The 17,215-nt window shown below is 36.2% G+C and overlaps 1 protein-coding gene across 4 annotated transcripts in view; it reads right to left on the bottom strand.

The window, feature by feature from the left end:
• SRBD1 (S1 RNA binding domain 1) overlaps nt 1-17,215 on the bottom strand; it is a 233,918-nt gene that overhangs the window by 19,621 nt on the left and 197,082 nt on the right. For 2 of the 4 annotated variants that reach the window (XM_059078791.2, XM_067007652.1), the window contains exons 17-19: nt 14,508-14,614; nt 13,251-13,427; nt 9,971-10,153 (exon numbers count right to left, since the gene is read on the bottom strand). In XM_059078791.2, coding sequence (XP_058934774.1) covers nt 9,971-10,153; nt 13,251-13,427; nt 14,508-14,614 — 467 coding nt within the window. The remainder of the gene's footprint in view (nt 1-9,970; nt 10,154-13,250; nt 13,428-14,507; nt 14,615-17,215) is intronic. The other 2 variants (XM_059078792.2, XM_067007653.1) reach the window with 1 other exon arrangement.

The raw sequence follows: 17,215 nt of genomic DNA, 5'->3' as shown, positions 1-17,215 counted from the left end.
GCACCCATGGAGATGTCAATTGTTGCAAGAAGTCTATAAATCCATGTGTACATATGCTTCTTCTCAAACAACAAACACTAAAAATACAATTACTATGAGACCACAATTTTATTTAATGTTAAAAAAATGAGAACCATGTGCTAGGATTAAGAATGGGACAAGGATGCCCATTCTCATCACTCTTATTCAACATAGTACTGGAAGTCCTGGCCATTGTAACAGGCAAGGAAAAGAAATAAAAAGCATGAAGATTAAAAAAGAAGTAGTAAAGCTTTCATCTATTTGCTGATAACATAATTGTTTACATAGGGAAATTTAAAGAATCTACAAACACATACTAAGAACTAGTAAGTGAATTTAGCAAGACCACAGGATACGAGGTTACTATAAAAAAAATCAACTGTGTTTTTACATATTAGCAGCAAATAATTAGCAACAAGTTAAAAAAAATTCCATTTACTATAGTGCTGAAAAGAATAAAATACATTTAATAAAACATATGCAAGACCTCTACACTAGAAACTAAAAAACATTGCTGAGAGAAATGACACAAGATCTAAATAAATGGAAAGAAAATAAGTTCATGATGAAAAGACTCAATAAATATTATGAAAACATCAACTGTTCCTAAATTCACCTATAGACTCAATGTAATCCCAATCATAATCCCACCAGGTTTTGTTTCTTTTAATGTAAATTGACAAGTTCATTCTAAAATTTATAGGAAAATCAAATCATCTAGACTCTTCAGAGCAATATTAAAAAAACAAAGTTGGAGGACTGATGCTACCTGACTTAGAAACTTAGCATAAAACTACAGTAATAAAGATACTGTGGTACTGACAAACAGATCAGTGAAACAGAATAGAGAGCCAGAAATAGACAGACCCATACTTACATAGTCATCTGACTTTCAACAAAGGTACAAAACAATGGGTAAAGGAAAGTTGTGTTGTTGCTATTGTTTTTCAAACTGGTGCTGGAATAACTAAATGTTCATAATGAAGAAAGAAAATGAGCCTTGACCCCCTACTTCAAATCATACACAAAATGTGACTTCAGATATATCATTGACCTAAATGTGAAAGTTAAAACCATCAAGCTTGGGCTTCCCTGGTGGCACAGTAGTTAGGAATCCACCTGCCAGTGCAGAGGACACGGGTTTGAGCCCTGGTCCAGGAAGATCCCACATGCCATGGAGCAGCTGGGCCCGGGTACCACAGCCTGCGCTCTAGAGCCCTCAAGCCACAACTACTGAAGACCGTGTGCCTGGAGCCCGAGCTCTGCAGCAGGAGAAGCCACCGCAATGAGAAGCCTGTGCGCCACAACTGGAGAAGGCCCGCACGTAGCAACGAAGACCCAATGCATCCAAAAATAAATAAATAAAATAAATTTATATTAAAAAAACCCAAAATTAAAACCATCAAGCTTTAAGAAGAAAACACTGAGGAAAGATTCATGACTTGAGGTAGGCAAAAGTTTCTTAGGACAAAGAAAGCAATAACTTCATATAAAAGAAAAAAATAGATAAATTAGACATCATCAAAATTAAAAACTTCTGTACATCAAAAGACGTTAATAAGAAAATAAGATGTAAGCCACAAACTGGGGCAAAATATTTGTGGAACATATATTTGACAAAGGACTAATATGCAGAATATGTTTTTAGGGGGCAGAGTCAAGATGGCGGTATGAGAAGACGCCGATTTAGCGTCTTCTCCCCACCAGGGCACCGGCCAGCCACTGGTGAGGGACCCTGACACCTAAGGAGATGGGAGGAACCCCCAAGTGAACTGGTAGGATGATGAGGACAGAGCGGGGAGGAGAAGTGGAGGCCAGACAGGATCAGCGCCCCTGAGGTCAGGGAGATCAGGAGAAGTAAGCAAGAGGGACCCTCCAGAGGAGCAGGAGAAGGGCTGAGGGTGACTGCCCAGCCCACTCGGGCCCGGGGAGCCTGCTAAGCTCCCAGGCTGGTCCCCTGTCCTCCAAGGCACCCCCACCTCCCTGGCCACATTGGTCTTGGGGGCATACGAAGGAGGCCAAGGGGAGTTCAGGAGAGGCAGGCAGAAGGGACCCGCCAGGAGGAGTGGGAGAGGAGCAGAGGGTGTTTGTCCTGCCCACTAGCACGCTGGTAGCCTGCTGAGGTCCCAGGATGGTCCCTTGCCCTTCAAGGCATAGGAAGGACACCAACGGGAAAACAGGAGAGGCAGGTCGGAGGGGCCCTCCAGGACTGGAGGAGCAGGAGAGGAGGAGCAGGAATGCCTTGCCTACTTGAGACCAGGAAGCCTGCTGGGCTCCCAGGTGAGGTCCCCCACCCTCTGAGACCAGGGGTGGGGGGACATGCCTGGGCCCCTTCTGTTCCTTGAGCCTAAGCCCCACCCCCCACAGCCCCCAGTGCCTTTTCCAGCCCTGTGGGTCCTAAGCATAGGCCCCACCCACCGCCCAAAACTTGCCCTTGCTTAGGCCCTGCCCTCCACAACCAAGGCCTTTCCCCTTGCCCTTTTTTTTTTTCCTCTTTTCCCTCCTTCTCTTTTTTACTATTGTGGTACTGTTGTACCTTCTGGTTGTTGATTCACCTATATTTTTATTTTTATATTCTTTCTAACATATCTGTTAGTTTCCTAGTCTAATTTTATTTTTTACTTTGTTATTGTTCTCTCTCTCCTCTCTCTCTTTTTTTTTTTTGCCACTGCATGCTGATTGCAGGATCTTGCTTCACGAGCCAGGGCTCGGGTCAAAGCTCCTGTGGTGGGAGGTCCATGTTGGAACTACTGGACTAACAGAGAACCTCAGATCCCAGGGAACATTCACTGGAGTGAGGTCTCACAGAGGTCCTCATCTCAGCACCAAGACCCAGCTCTACCCAACAGCCACCAAATTCCAGTGTTGGAAGCCTCAGGCCAAATAACCACTAAGACAGGAACACACTCCCACTCATTAAAAAAAAAAAAAAAAAAAAGAGACAGCAAAAAAAATATGTCACAGATGAAGGAACAAGGTAAAAACCTACAAGAGTAAATAAATGAAGAGGATATAGGCAATCTACCTGAAAAATAATTCAGAGAAATGAGAGTAAAGATGATCCAGAATCTTGGAAACAGTATGGAAGCATGGATTGAGAAAATACAAAAAATGTTTAACAAAGATCTAAAGAACTAATGAACAAACCAACAGAGATGAACAACACAATAACTGAAATGAAAAATACACTAGAAGGAATCAATAACAGAATAACTGAGGCAGAAGAATGAATAAGTGAGCTGGAAGACAAAATGGTGGAAATAACTGCCAAGGAGCAGAATAAAGAAAAAAGATAAAAAGAATTGAAGACAATCTCAGAGACCTCTGGGACAATGCTAAACGTACCACATTTGAATTACGGGGGTCCTAGAAGAAGAAGAGAAAAAGAAAGGGTCTGAGAAAATATTTGAAGAGATTACAGTCGAAAACTTCCCTAACGTGGGAAAGAAAATAGTCACTCAAGTCCAGGAAGCACAGAGTCCCATACAGGATAAACTCTAGGAAAAACAAACCAAGACACATATTAATCAAACTAACAAAAATTAAATTCAAGGGAAAAACAAAAAATAACATACAAAGGAGTCCCCATAAGGTTATCACCTGAATTTTCACCAGAAACTCTGCAGGCCAGAAGGGAGTTGCAGGATATACTTAAAGTGATGAAAGAGAAAAACCTACAGCCAAGATTACTCTATCCAGCAAGGATCTCATTCAGATACAAGGGAGAAATCAAACGCTTTTCAAACAAGGAAAAGCTAAGAGGATTCAGCACCACCAAACCAGCCTTACAACAAATGCTAAAGAAACGTCTCTAGGCAGGAAACGCAAGAGAAGAAAAAGACCCACAAAAACAAACCTGAAACAATTAAGAAAATGGTAATAGGAACATACATATCAATAATAACCTTGAATGTAAATGGATTAAATGCCCCAACCAAAAGACACAGACTGGCTGAACAGATACAAAAACAAGACACATATATATGCTGTCTACAGAAGACCCACTTCAGACCTAGGGACACATACAGACTGAAAGTAAAGGGATGGAAAATGATATTCCATGCAAATGGAAATCAAAAGAAAGCTCGAATAGCAATACTCATATCAGACAAAAATAAACTTAAAAATAAAGACTGTTACAAGAGATAAGGAGGGACACTACATAATGATCAAAGGATCAATCCAAGAAGATATAACAATTATAAATGTTTATGCACCTAACATAGGAGCACCTCAATACATAAGGCAAATGTTAACAACCATGAAAGGAGAAATTGACAGTAACATAGTAAGAGTAGGGGACTTTTAACATGCCACTTACACCAATGGACAGATCATCCACACAAAAAATAAATAAGGAGATACAAGCTTTAAATGACACAATAGACCAGATAGATTTAATTGATATTTATAAAACATTCCACTGAAAAGTGGCAGAATACCCTTTCTTCTCAAGTGCACATGGAACATTCTCCAGGATAGATCACATCTTGGGTCACAAATCAAGCCTTGGAAAATTTAAGAAAACTGAATTCTTATCAAGCATCTTTTCTGACCACAATGCTATGAGACTGGAAATCAATTACAGGAAGAAAATTTGTATAAAACACAAATACATGGAGGCTAAACATGTGTTACTAAATAACCAAGAGATCCCTGAAGAAATCAAAGAAGAAATAAAAAAATACCTAGAAAAAAACATGATGACCCAAAATCTATGGGATGCAGCAAAAGCAGTTCTAACAGAGAACTTTATAGCAATTCAATCTCACCTCAAGAAACAAGAAAAAACGCAAATAAACAATCTAACCCAACACTGAAAACAACTAGAGAAAGAAGAACAGAGAAAATCCAAAGTAAATAGAAGGAAAGAAATCATAAAAATCAGAGCAGAAATAAATGAAATAGAAATGAAGAAAACAATAGCAAAGAACAATAAAACTACAAGCTGGTTCTTTCAGAAGATAAACAAAATTGATAAACCCTTAGCCAGATCCATCAAGAAAAAAAGGGAGAGGACGCAAATCAATAAAATTAGAAATGAAAAAGGAGAAATCACAACTGACACCGCAGAAATACAAAGGATTATAAGGGACTACTACTAACAACTATATACCAAGAAAATGGACAACCAAGAAGAAATGGACAAATTCTTAGAAAGGTACAATTTTCCAAGACCAAACCAGGAAGCATTAGAAAATATAAACAGACCAATCACAAGTAATGAAATTGAAACTGTAATTAAAAATTGTCCAAGAAACAAAAGTCCAGGATCAGATGGCTTCACAGGCAAATTCTATCAAACATTTAGAGAAGAGCTAACACCAATCCTTCTCAAACTCTGCCAAAAAATTGCAGAGGGAGAAACACTCCCAAATTCGTTCTATGAAGCCACCATCACCCTGATACCAAAACCAGAAAAAGCTATGACAAAAAAGAAAATTATAGACCAATATCACTGATGAACATAGATGCAAAAATCCTCAACAAAATACTAGCAAACAGAATCCAACAACACATTAAAAGAATCATACACCATAATCAAGTGGGATTTACCCCAGGTATGCAAGGATTCTTCAATATATGCAAATCAATCAATGTGATACACCACATTAACAAATTAAGAAATAAAAACCATATGAACATCTCAACAGTTGCAGAAAAAGCTTTTGAAAAAATTCAACACTCATTTACAATAAAAACTCTCCAGAAAATGGGCATAGAGGGAACCTACCTCAACATAATAAAGGCCATATATGAGAAACCCACAGCAAGCATCATACTCAATGGTGAAAAACTGAAAGCATTTCCTCTAAGATCAAGAACAAGACAAGGATGACCACTCTTTCCACCCTTATTCAACAAAGTTTTGGAAGTCCTAGCCACAGCAATCAGAGAAGAAAAAGAAATACAAATTGGAAAAGAAGTAAAACTGTCACTGTTTGCGGATGACATGATACTATACATAGAAAATCCTAAAGATGCCACCGGAGAACTGCTAGAACTAAACAATTAATTTGGTAAGGTTGTAGGATACAAAATTAATGCACAGAAATCTCTGGCTTTCCTATATACCAACAATGAAAAATCAGAAAGAGAAATTAAGGAACAATCCCATTTACCATCGCAACAAAAAGAATAAAATATCTAGGAAAAAACTTGCCTGTGGAGGCGAAAGACTTGTACTCAGAAAACTATAAAACACTGACGAATGAAATCAAAGATAACATAAACAGATGGAGAAATATACTATGTTCTGGATTGGAAGAATCAATATTGTGAAAATGATTATACTACCCAAAGCAATCTATAGGTTCAATGCAATCCCTATCAAACTACCAATGGCACTCTTCACAGAATTGGAACAAAAAATTTTACAATTCATATGGAAACACAAAAGACCCTGAATAACCAAAGCAACCTTGAAAAAGAAAAACGGAATTGGAAGAATCAGGCTCCCCAACTTCAAACTATATCACAAAGCTACAGTAATCAAGACAGTACGGTACTGGCACAAAAACAGAAATATAGATCAATGGAACAGGATAGAAAGCCCAGAAATAAACCCATGCACATATGGTCACCTAATTTATGACAAAGGAGGCAAGAATATACAATGGAGAAAAGATAGCTTCTTCAATACGTGGTGCTGGGAAAACTGGACAGTTGCATGTAGAGAATGAAATTAGAACACTTCTTAACATCATACACAAAAATAAACTCCAAATGGATTAAAGACCTAAATGTAAGACCAGACACTGTAAAACTCTTAGAGGAAAACATAGGAAATACACTCTCTGACATAAACCACAGCAAGATCTTTTTTGACCCACCTCCTAGAGTTACAGAAATAAAAACAAAAATAAACAAATGGGACTTAATTAAACTTAAAAGCTTTTGCACAGCAAAGGAAACCGTAAACAAGACAAAAAGACAACTCTCAGAATGGGAGAAAATAGTTGCAAATGAAACAACAGAAAAAGGATTAATCTCCAAAATATACAAATAGCTCATGAAGATCGATATCAAAAAAACAAACAATCCAATTAAAAATGGGCAGAAGACCTAAACAGACATTTCACCAAAGAAGACATACAGATGGCCAAGAGGCACATGAAAAGATGGGTCAACATCACTAATTATTAGAGAAATGCAAATCAAAACTACAATGAGGTATCACCTCATGCCAGTCAGAATGGCTATTATCAAGAAATCAGGGTGTGGTGAAAAGGGAACCCTCCTGCACTATTAGTGGGAATGTAAATTGATACAATCACTATGGAAAACAGTACGGAGGTTCTTTAAAAAACTAAAAACAGAATTACCATATGAACGAGCAATCCCATTACTGGGCATATACGCTGAGAAAACCATAAATCAAAAAGAGACGTGTACCACAATGTTCACTGCAGCACTATTTACAATAGTCAGGACATGGAACCAAGCTAAATGTCCATCGATAGATGAATGGAAAAAGAAGATGTGGCACATTTATACAATGGAATATTACTCAGCCATAAAAAGAAACGAAACTGAGTTATTCTTAGTGAGGTGGATGGACTTACAGTCTGTCAAACATAGTGAAGTAAGTCAGAAAGAGAAAAACAAATACTGTATCCTAACGCATATATATGGAATCTGAAAAAAAATGGTACTGATGAACCTAGTTGCAGGGCAGGAATAAAGATGTAGACATAGAGAATGGACTTGAGGACATGGGGTGGGAGGGGGAAGCTGGGGCGAAGTATGAGTAGCATCGACATATATACACTACTGAATGTAAAATAGCTAGCAGGAAGCAGCAGCATAGCACAGGGAGATCAGCTCAGTGCTTTGCAATGACCTAGAGGGGTGGGAAAGGGAGGATGGGAAGGAGGCTCAAGAGGGAGGGAATATGGGGACACATGTATGCATATGGCTGATTCACTTTGGTGTACAACAGAAACTAACACAGTATTGTGAAGCAATTATACTCCAATAAAGATCTATTAAAAAAGAAAAAGAATATGTTTTTAACATTCCCACAACTCAATAATAAAAAAGGTAAACAACCCAATTAGAAAGTGGCTAAATGATATGAACAGACAGTTCACAAAAGAAGCTACACAAATGGCTAATAAGCACATGAAAAAGTGCTCACTGTCACTAGGGAAATGCAAATTAAAACCACAAAGAGATACTACCACATACACACAGACTAACATCAAATGATGGCAAAGAGAACTCTTAGCATTGTTGGTGAAGTGTAAAATGGTACAACTACACTGGAGTGTAGTCTAGAAGTTTCTAAGAAAACTAAACACTCAACTGATTTATGACCCAGCAAATCCTCTCCTAAGTAATTTTCCAAGATAAATGAAAAAAAGTCAACAACAACAAAAAATTATACAAGAATGTTCATAGCAGCTTTACTTATAATAAACAAAAACTGGAATAACCAAAAAACTGGAAATAGGCAAACTTCCTTCAATAAGGAGAATAAACTATGGTAGTCATACAATGGTATATTATTCAGCAATAAAAATACTTATCCATGTTACAACATGAATTAAAAATCTCTAAACATGTTGAAAAAAGCTTTATACAAAAGAGTACACTGTGTGATATCATTTACATGAAGTTCAAGAAGAGGCAAACTAATCTTTGGCTGAAGAAATGAGAACATATGGTTAGTGCTGAGAGGCTAGGCAGGGATTTTCTAGGAAGAGGTACAAGGGAATGTTCTAGGATGATGGCAATGTTTTTTATCTTGATAGAGGTTTGGGTTACACAGATGTTGGTATTTATTTGCCAAAATTCAGCTCTTGAACACTTATAATTAAAATGTATATGAATTTTACTTCAAAAGAAAAAAAATTAGGAATTACTGAGTTCTAGTTAATGATATACATGCCAAAGTACTAGCTGACAGTGTGTTGATGCCTGCAATTTTCTTTAAAATATATATAAAAAAAGAGATGGACTCACGGACAAAGAGATGGGTAGATAAGTGGAAAAACAGGCATAGTAAAATGTAAATGATAAAATCTGGATGTGGGTATACAGGAATTCACTGCAAATTTTATTTTCAACTTTTCTCTATGTTAAATTTTTTCATAATAAAATGTTGGGAGAAAAACAGATACAACTGCTTTTGATGTTGACAGAATATTATTTTTTACTTCCTTTTTTTATTTTCTAAGTTTTTTATAATGTGCAATAGTCTTTACGAACTTAAACATTTTTAAAATAAATTACAATTATATTTCTTAAAATAATCAAATGTAAATTATTTTTAAAACAAGTTAAAAATCTTACTTTAGGTTCAATGAAAATTAAAATATCCACTATTTTTAAACTCACTGTCATTTAATTCACTAAAAGCCTTAAAATATTTAGTTATGTAGGAAGTCACGGGTTTTGAACTAATTAAAAATTTTGAACGAATCAAATGTGGTATCAAAGTTTTCTCTTTTAATGTCTAATATTAAACTTTCCCTTGTACTCAAACCTCCCCCTGTGTTAATTAATGTATGCTCATTAAAAGTACATCATTTCTTAAACTCTATAAGAACTAAGCAGGGCAACATTTCTTAAGAAATCTGAGAGCTGGCTGTTTACTGAAGGGCTTTATCTTTAGATAAGCACAAGCTTTAAGCCAGGTGCTAGTCATTTGTGTCTTGTTAATTTCCAAAACAAACAGAGGAGAGTGCCGTGCTATTTCCATTACACACACTACACCATTAGGACCAGGGTTTATGAGCTTGACATTGCTCCAGGAATAAAGGTTTCATTCCTCACTGAAATAAAATAACCTGCCACATAACTCAGCAATGTGGAACTTCTGAAAAATGTTGTCATGTTAAACATGGTCATATTTTTAAAGTCTCCATTATGCCAAAACAAAGGCCATTTGCTGTAAAGAACTCACTCTGGGCACAGAAAACTCTCACATGGGCCTCAGACTTACCTCATGGCTATGTCATATGATTCCGGATGAATACAAGTTTGGTCCAAAGGATTTGGCTTTAGTACAGCATTCACTGCAGTTTTGCTCTTCTTCTTGCCTTGCTTCTCATTTGTGACTTCAACACCTGCTGAAGATGCCACAGCAACTCCCTGCATTTCACCTGCAGATTCAGTTTGCTGACTACTGTAACCATTCAAAACAACATGGGGGAGGGGGAGGGAGGGTTAGGGGAGAGGGAGGGAGGGTTAGGGGGTGGGCAGAAAAGAGTCTTTAATTTAAAATGTGCTTATTTCTCTGGCATATAAATATACAGAAACAGCAACTAGATTCTGACCATTCACTTCACAGAAATTACCACTTAGTTTAAACACTGTTAATAGGGTTTTCTGTTACTTAAAGCCAAAAACATTCTTAAGTGATTCTGCCTGTATAACTGGCACTCTAGGAGAGAACAGAGAAATGGAGGAAAATTAATTAAATAAGGAAAAGGAGAAGGTGATTTCTCAAAGCTGAAAAAAAAGCTCCCCAAAGAAATCTACTGAGTATAAAACAGAATGAATGGGAAAAGAATGAAAAAGACATTTTGACATATCATGGGGAAACTTTAGAATATAATTTTTAAAATTAAGAGAGAAAAATAAAACAGATTATTGAAAGGAACTAGAATCAGACTGGCATCAGTTTTCTCACTGACAAACATCAGATGCCAGAACACAGTGGAATAATATTTTAAAAGTCTGAGAGAAAATGATTTTGAATTGAGAATCATGTACCTAGCCAAAGTCGCAATCAAATTAAAATCACTTTCAGACATGTAAGGACTGAAGTACAACCCATATAATATACCCTTTCTAAAAAGAGTTTCTTAAGTATATACTCCAGCAAAAACAATGAATTCACGAAAATTGATAACGTGGGCTACAAGAAACAGTGATGAGCACAGAAACCATAAAATTATTAGGTTAAATAATTGCTCATGAATAATGTAGAAAATATATTACAAGGACAGTCTGAAACTAAAATCCCAGATCATCTCACCATAGCACATAGTGCTGAAGGGAGGAAGATTGGTAAAGAGACCTAAGGTTCTAGTCTTCTCCAGGAGGAAGACAGAGAAACCTATTAACTCCAGAGACCAATGCAAATCAAATTTAAAGATAATCACCAGAAGAATAAAAGTAAGATATACAAGCTGAAATCACTAAGAGGAGATAAAGGTGAGTAAGGAAGATAAGAGAAACAAGGAGAAAATGTGTTAACTGATAAATCCAACAAACAGCATGAAAGGAAAAGAATCAGAAGGCAGGAAGAGAAAATATATAATAAGATGGAAAATCAAGTTCAAACACATCAATAAATATAATAAATGTGAATGTATTAATAAGACTGAGCAAACCTAGAAAATCTATTTGTTTATAAGAGTCATGAAAAATTGAATGCCATAGAAAGTTTGAAAATAAAAAAATACCAAGCATATTCTGAAAAGGCAGATATAGCAACAATGCCAGCAAACAAAACAGATTTCAAAGTAAAAACATTCAATGAGATAGCAAGAGTCATTCTGAATAACAGTATGACCTATCAAGGAGATATAATAGTCATGAATCTTAAAGTCCTTCATTACCAGCTGAAAAAATTTAAGGCTTTAAAACAACCCAAATGTTCAGCAACAGGGCACTGATTAAATTATAGTCCATCTATAAATTAAATACTGTGCAGGCATTATATATAAATGATAATTTATATATAATGATATAAATAAATATATAAATCAATATGTAATATTTGGAAAGAGATCCAAGATATATTATTGAAACTAATAACACAAGTTTCAAATAGTGGTATAGCATGATTCCTTCTGTATGCATTTAAAAATAACAAACACGTTATTAATTTACATAAATTTATTTTCAGGAAGCAATATATAAGAAACTATTTTGAAGTGACAAGTTGAGGTGCCCTTTTTATTTAATTCTTTTTTATACTGTGAATTTTCTAACCAAGTGTTCAAAAAACAAAGTAAGAAACCTATTTTTTTTTTTCCTTCTGGGTTTGGTGGTCTACTTAGAAAGAACTTCCACTACTCCAGCGGTCTGCAAAATTTACCCATGTTTTTTTCTGGTACTTTTACAGTTTTACTTTTTCCATTTAAGTGTATGATCCATTTGGAATTTATTTGGGTATAAGGTATGGGGTAGGACTGTAGCTTCTCCCACACATACAAAATTCCAGTTGTCAAAATGCCACTTACTGGATAATTAATCAATTTTTCCAACTATTTGAAATATCACCTTTATCATAAACTAAATTCCCTCTGGGTTTGATGTATTTCAGACTCTATTCTGTTCTACCTGTTTCTACATCAAAACCAAACTGCTTAATTACTATGGCTTTATAATATATTCTAGTATCCAGTGGGGCTGTTTTTTCCTTAGTCTTTTCCAGGAAAAAACAATTATTATTATAACTTTGTCAAAAGAAAAAAATACACATGAATGAATCAGGTAGTCCCAAAGAAGCAAATACATGAAAGCCATTCTTTCATGATTACAAAATGCTAAGAAGCTTACCAAATTTCTTTGCATTTGTGCTAACAGGATTAGAAAGCAAGGATTGAGCTCTTAATCGACACATCTGATAATTAATGCTTTGGCCAGTTTTCAGTGAGGAAGGGGCGGGGAAACCCAACTATGCTTAGGGTAAAAGCTGTCAGTATGAAGTGGTCATGGCGAAGTCCTCTTTGTTACCTTATCTTATACCAGTCCTTCCTACTTGTGGTGCTCCAATCACACTGGCCTTAGTTTCATGTCCTGAATACACCAAAGTTGGTCCTGCCTTAGGATGTTGCCCATGTACTGTTTGCTCTGCCTGGAATGCCCTCCTTCTAATCCCTGTGTGACTGGCTCCTTCATTTCATTCAAAACTCGGCTCAAATAACTTTTCAATGAATAACACATATAAAACAGTTTATTGCTCCCCAAAGGCAGTATCATACTGCTTTGTTTTAATTTTTATACCACTTATTACATCTGAAACTATTTATTTTTACTAGTTTATTTATTGTCTGTCTCATACATTAAAATTTAACTTCATGAGGCCAGGGAATTTGTTGATTTGCTCACTGCTGTATTCCCAGTGCCTAGCAAAGATTAGACAGTTGACACATATTGAATGAAGGAATGAACAAATAGACAGCTAGGATTTATGCCAGTGAGAAGGATGGGTAACAGAAAGAGAGGAGGTTGATAATAGAACAGACAGTGTACACTTCAATAATGACCTGCAAAATGTTCGAATATAATCCTGGTTGACTCTGATGAAACCAGCACACTGTTGGAAAGATTTTGGACCTAGCCCTTTCACTTTCTTCAGCTGTTCTCGGTTGATGAATGGCCCATTTTTCTCGCGCCATTCAATAATATTTTTGGCTCGGTTGGCATTGAGTCCAGCAATATGCCTAAAAAAATAAACAAAATGAGTAATGTGGCCAATGTAATTGTTCTAAGAGTACTGAAAGAAAAGATCTCATCTGAAAAGACAATGATATAAAACATTTGCATCATAAAAGCAACTACAATTACATCTTGTCATATGTCTCTACACTATTCACATTCCTTGTGTTTCTGAATCAAGTAATATTTCTGCCTATTCCTGGCTAGCTTACAAAGTGAGTTAGCAATAGAAGTTACAATAGCTACAGCTGCATTGTACTTTTCTATTTTTTTTATCAGCCTGTTCTCATTAGTAAAGACTTGAACTACAGAAAGGTACTTATTCATGATATAAAAACTTTATCATTACGTAGTTGGCTTGGTGTTAATTAGAGAATCTTAATTTTATTACAGAATTCCATATATGGCATTATGGAATGTTTGTCACTGTGGTCAAAAAGCAACACCTAACAATGCAAGGGATATTTTCTGCTATTCCAATTTCAAAGCAGAAAGATCCAGATTTTTATCCAGAGGTCCAGAGTTTCCTGCTGCATCAGCAGAGCTGTATAATAAATGCAAGACTAGGAACAAAAAAGCAGCTCTTCTACAGCCACAGGGGGAAAAAAAACATATAAGACATGATTTCAGTACAATGAAAATTTTGAGATGTGACTTGTGGAATCAAGGTAAAAATATGGTAACCATACCTTGAACCCTCAGGATTTATTTTTTGGTGACTGCCAGCTTTGACAGATGTAAGCAAGAGACTGAACTAGTGAAAAATATCTACTCTCCTGTGGTGGGAAACAGCTCTTTTCCATGTTAACCTAATTTAAATTCTATTAGTGACATTAATGCACTCGATAGTCACCATGTGTTCTTCACATTAGATTTCCAGTATTAAAAATAACATGAATTATTATAATTCTCTTCTTAAATGATGCCTTCCCCTCTGACTGATTACCTAAAGAAATGTATTAACTCATAGCTTTTCTATACCAGACAACTTTATACATGTGTCCCCTTGCTCTAGCTGAGTTTGAACTGTATAGCAAGTAAAACTCAAGATTCTGTGATCTTCAGCCACAGACTTCTTGTCTCACCTCAACAAAACTTCTGAACAGATGTTAATATCCACTCCCACAAAGCTGACACATTCTTCTACAACACTATCCAGTGTGGCCTTGAGTAGAGTCTGAGACACATCGTGCTGAAAAGACAAAGATCAAATATGAATCAAAAGTAAAGAACATGCAAAACAACACATTCACAGAAAGACAGACAAGATAAAAAGACAGAGGGCTATGTACCAGATGAAGGAACAAGACAAAACCCCAGAAAATTAACTAAATGAAGTGGAGAAAGGCAACCTTCCAGAAAAAGAATTCAGAATAATGACAGTGAAGATGATCCAGACCTTGGGAAAAAAATGGAGGCAAAGATTGAGAAGATGCAAGAAATGTTTAACAAAGACCTAGAAGAATTAAAGAACAAACAAATAGAGATGAACAATACAGTAACTGAAATGAAAACTACACTAGAAGGAATCAATAGCAGAATAACTGAGGCAGAACAGATAAGTGACCTGGAAGACAAAATGGTGGAATTCACTGCTGCGTAACAGAATAAAAAAGAAGGAAAAGAACTGAAGACAGCCTAAGACACCTCTGGGACAACATTAAACGCAACAACATTCGCATTATAGGGGTCACAGAAGGAGAAGAGAGAGAGAAAGGATCAGAGAAAATATTTGAATACATTATAGTCGAAAAGTTCCCTAACGTGGGAAAGGAAGGAGCCACCTAAGTCCAGGAAGCACAGAGTCCCATACAGCATAAACCCAAGGAGAAACACACCGAGACACATAGTAATCAAATTGGCAAAAATTAAAGACAAAGAAAAATTACTGAAAGCAGCAAGGGAAAAATGACAAATAACATACAAGGGAACTCCCATAAGGTTAACAGCTGATTTCTCAGCAGAAACTCTACAAGCCAGAAGGGAGTGGCATGATATACTTAAAGTCATGAAAGGGAAGACCCTACAACCAAGATTACTCTACCCAGCAAGGATCTCATTCAGATTCGATGGAGAAATCAAAAGCTTTACAGACAAGCAAAAGCTAAGAGAATTCAGCGCCACCAAACCAGCTCTACGACAAATGCTAAAGGAACTTCTCTAAATGGGAAACACAAGAGAAGAAAAGGACCTATGAAGCCAAACACAAAACAATTAAGAAAATGGTCATAGGAACATACATATCGATAATTACCTTAAACATGAATGGATTAAATGCCCCAACCAAAAGACACAGGCTTGTTGAATGGATACAAAAACAAGACCCATCTATATGCTGTCTACAAGAGACCCACTTCAGATCTAGGGACACATACAGACTGAAAGTGGGAGGATGGAAAAAGATATTCCATGCAAATGGAAATCAAAAGAAAGCTGGAGTAGCAATACTCATATCAGATGAAATAGACTTTAAAATAAAGAATGTTACAAGAAACAAGGAAGGACACTACATAATGATCAAAGGATCAATCCAAGAAGAAGTTATAACAATTGTAAGTATTTTTGCACCTAACACAAGAGCACCTCAATACATAAGACAACTGCTAACAGCTATAAAAAAGGAAATCGACAGTAACACAATAATAGTGGGGGACTTCAAGTAACGCCTCACTTACACCAATGGACAGATCATCCAAAATGAAAACAAATAAGGAAACAGAAGCTGTAAATGACACAAAAGACCAGATAGATTTAATTGATATTTATAGGACATTCCATCCAAAAACAGTAGATTACACTTTCTTCTCAAGTGCGCACAGAACATTCTCCAGGACAGATCACATCTTGGGTCACAAATCAAGCCTCAGTAAATTTAAGAAAATTGAAATCATATCAAGCATCTTTTCTGACCACAATGCTATGAGATTAGAAATCAATTAAAGGGAGAAAAACGTAAAAAACACAAACACATGGAGGCTAAACAATACGTTACTAAATAACCAAGCGATCACTGAAAAAATCAAAGAGGAAATCAAAAAATAACTAGAGACAAATGACAATGAAAACACGATGATCCAAAATCTATGGGATGCAGCAAAAGCAGTTCTAAGAGGGAAGTTTATAGCTATACAAGCCTACCTCAAGAAACAAGAAAAATCTCAAATAAACAACGTAACCTTACACCTAAAGGAACTAGAGAAAGTAACAAACAAAACCCAAAGTTAGCAGAAGGAAAGAAATCATAAAGATCAGATCAGAAATAAATGAAATAGAAACAAAGAAAACAATAGCAAAGATCAATAAAACTAAAGGTTGGTTCTTTGAGAAGATAAACCAAATTGATAAACCGTTAGCCAGACTCATCAAGAAAAAGAGGGAGAGGACTCAAATCAATAAAATTAGAAATGAAAAAGAAGTTACAACAGACACCGCAGAAATACAAAGCATCCTAAGAGACTACTACAAGCAACTCTATGCCAATAAATGGACAACCAGGAAGAAATGGACAAATTCTTAGAAAGGTATAACCTTCCAAGACTGAACCAGGAAGAAAAAGAAAATATGAACAGACCAATCACAAGTAATGAAATTGAAACTGTGATTAAAAAAAATCTTCCAACAAACAGAAGTCCAGGACTAGATGGCTTCACAGGTGAATTCTATCAAACATGTAGAGCAGAGTTAACACCCAGCCTTCTCAAAATCTTCCAAAAAATTGCAGAGGAAGGAACACTCCCAAACTCATTCTATGAGGCCACCATCACCCTGCCAAAACCAGACAAAGATATCACAA

The sequence above is a fragment of the Kogia breviceps genome, chromosome 11 (genome assembly GCF_026419965.1).
Source record: "Kogia breviceps isolate mKogBre1 chromosome 11, mKogBre1 haplotype 1, whole genome shotgun sequence".
In the NCBI taxonomy this organism is placed as follows: domain Eukaryota; kingdom Metazoa; phylum Chordata; class Mammalia; order Artiodactyla; family Physeteridae; genus Kogia; species Kogia breviceps.
This window is presented reverse-complemented; position numbering and strand designations above follow the sequence as displayed.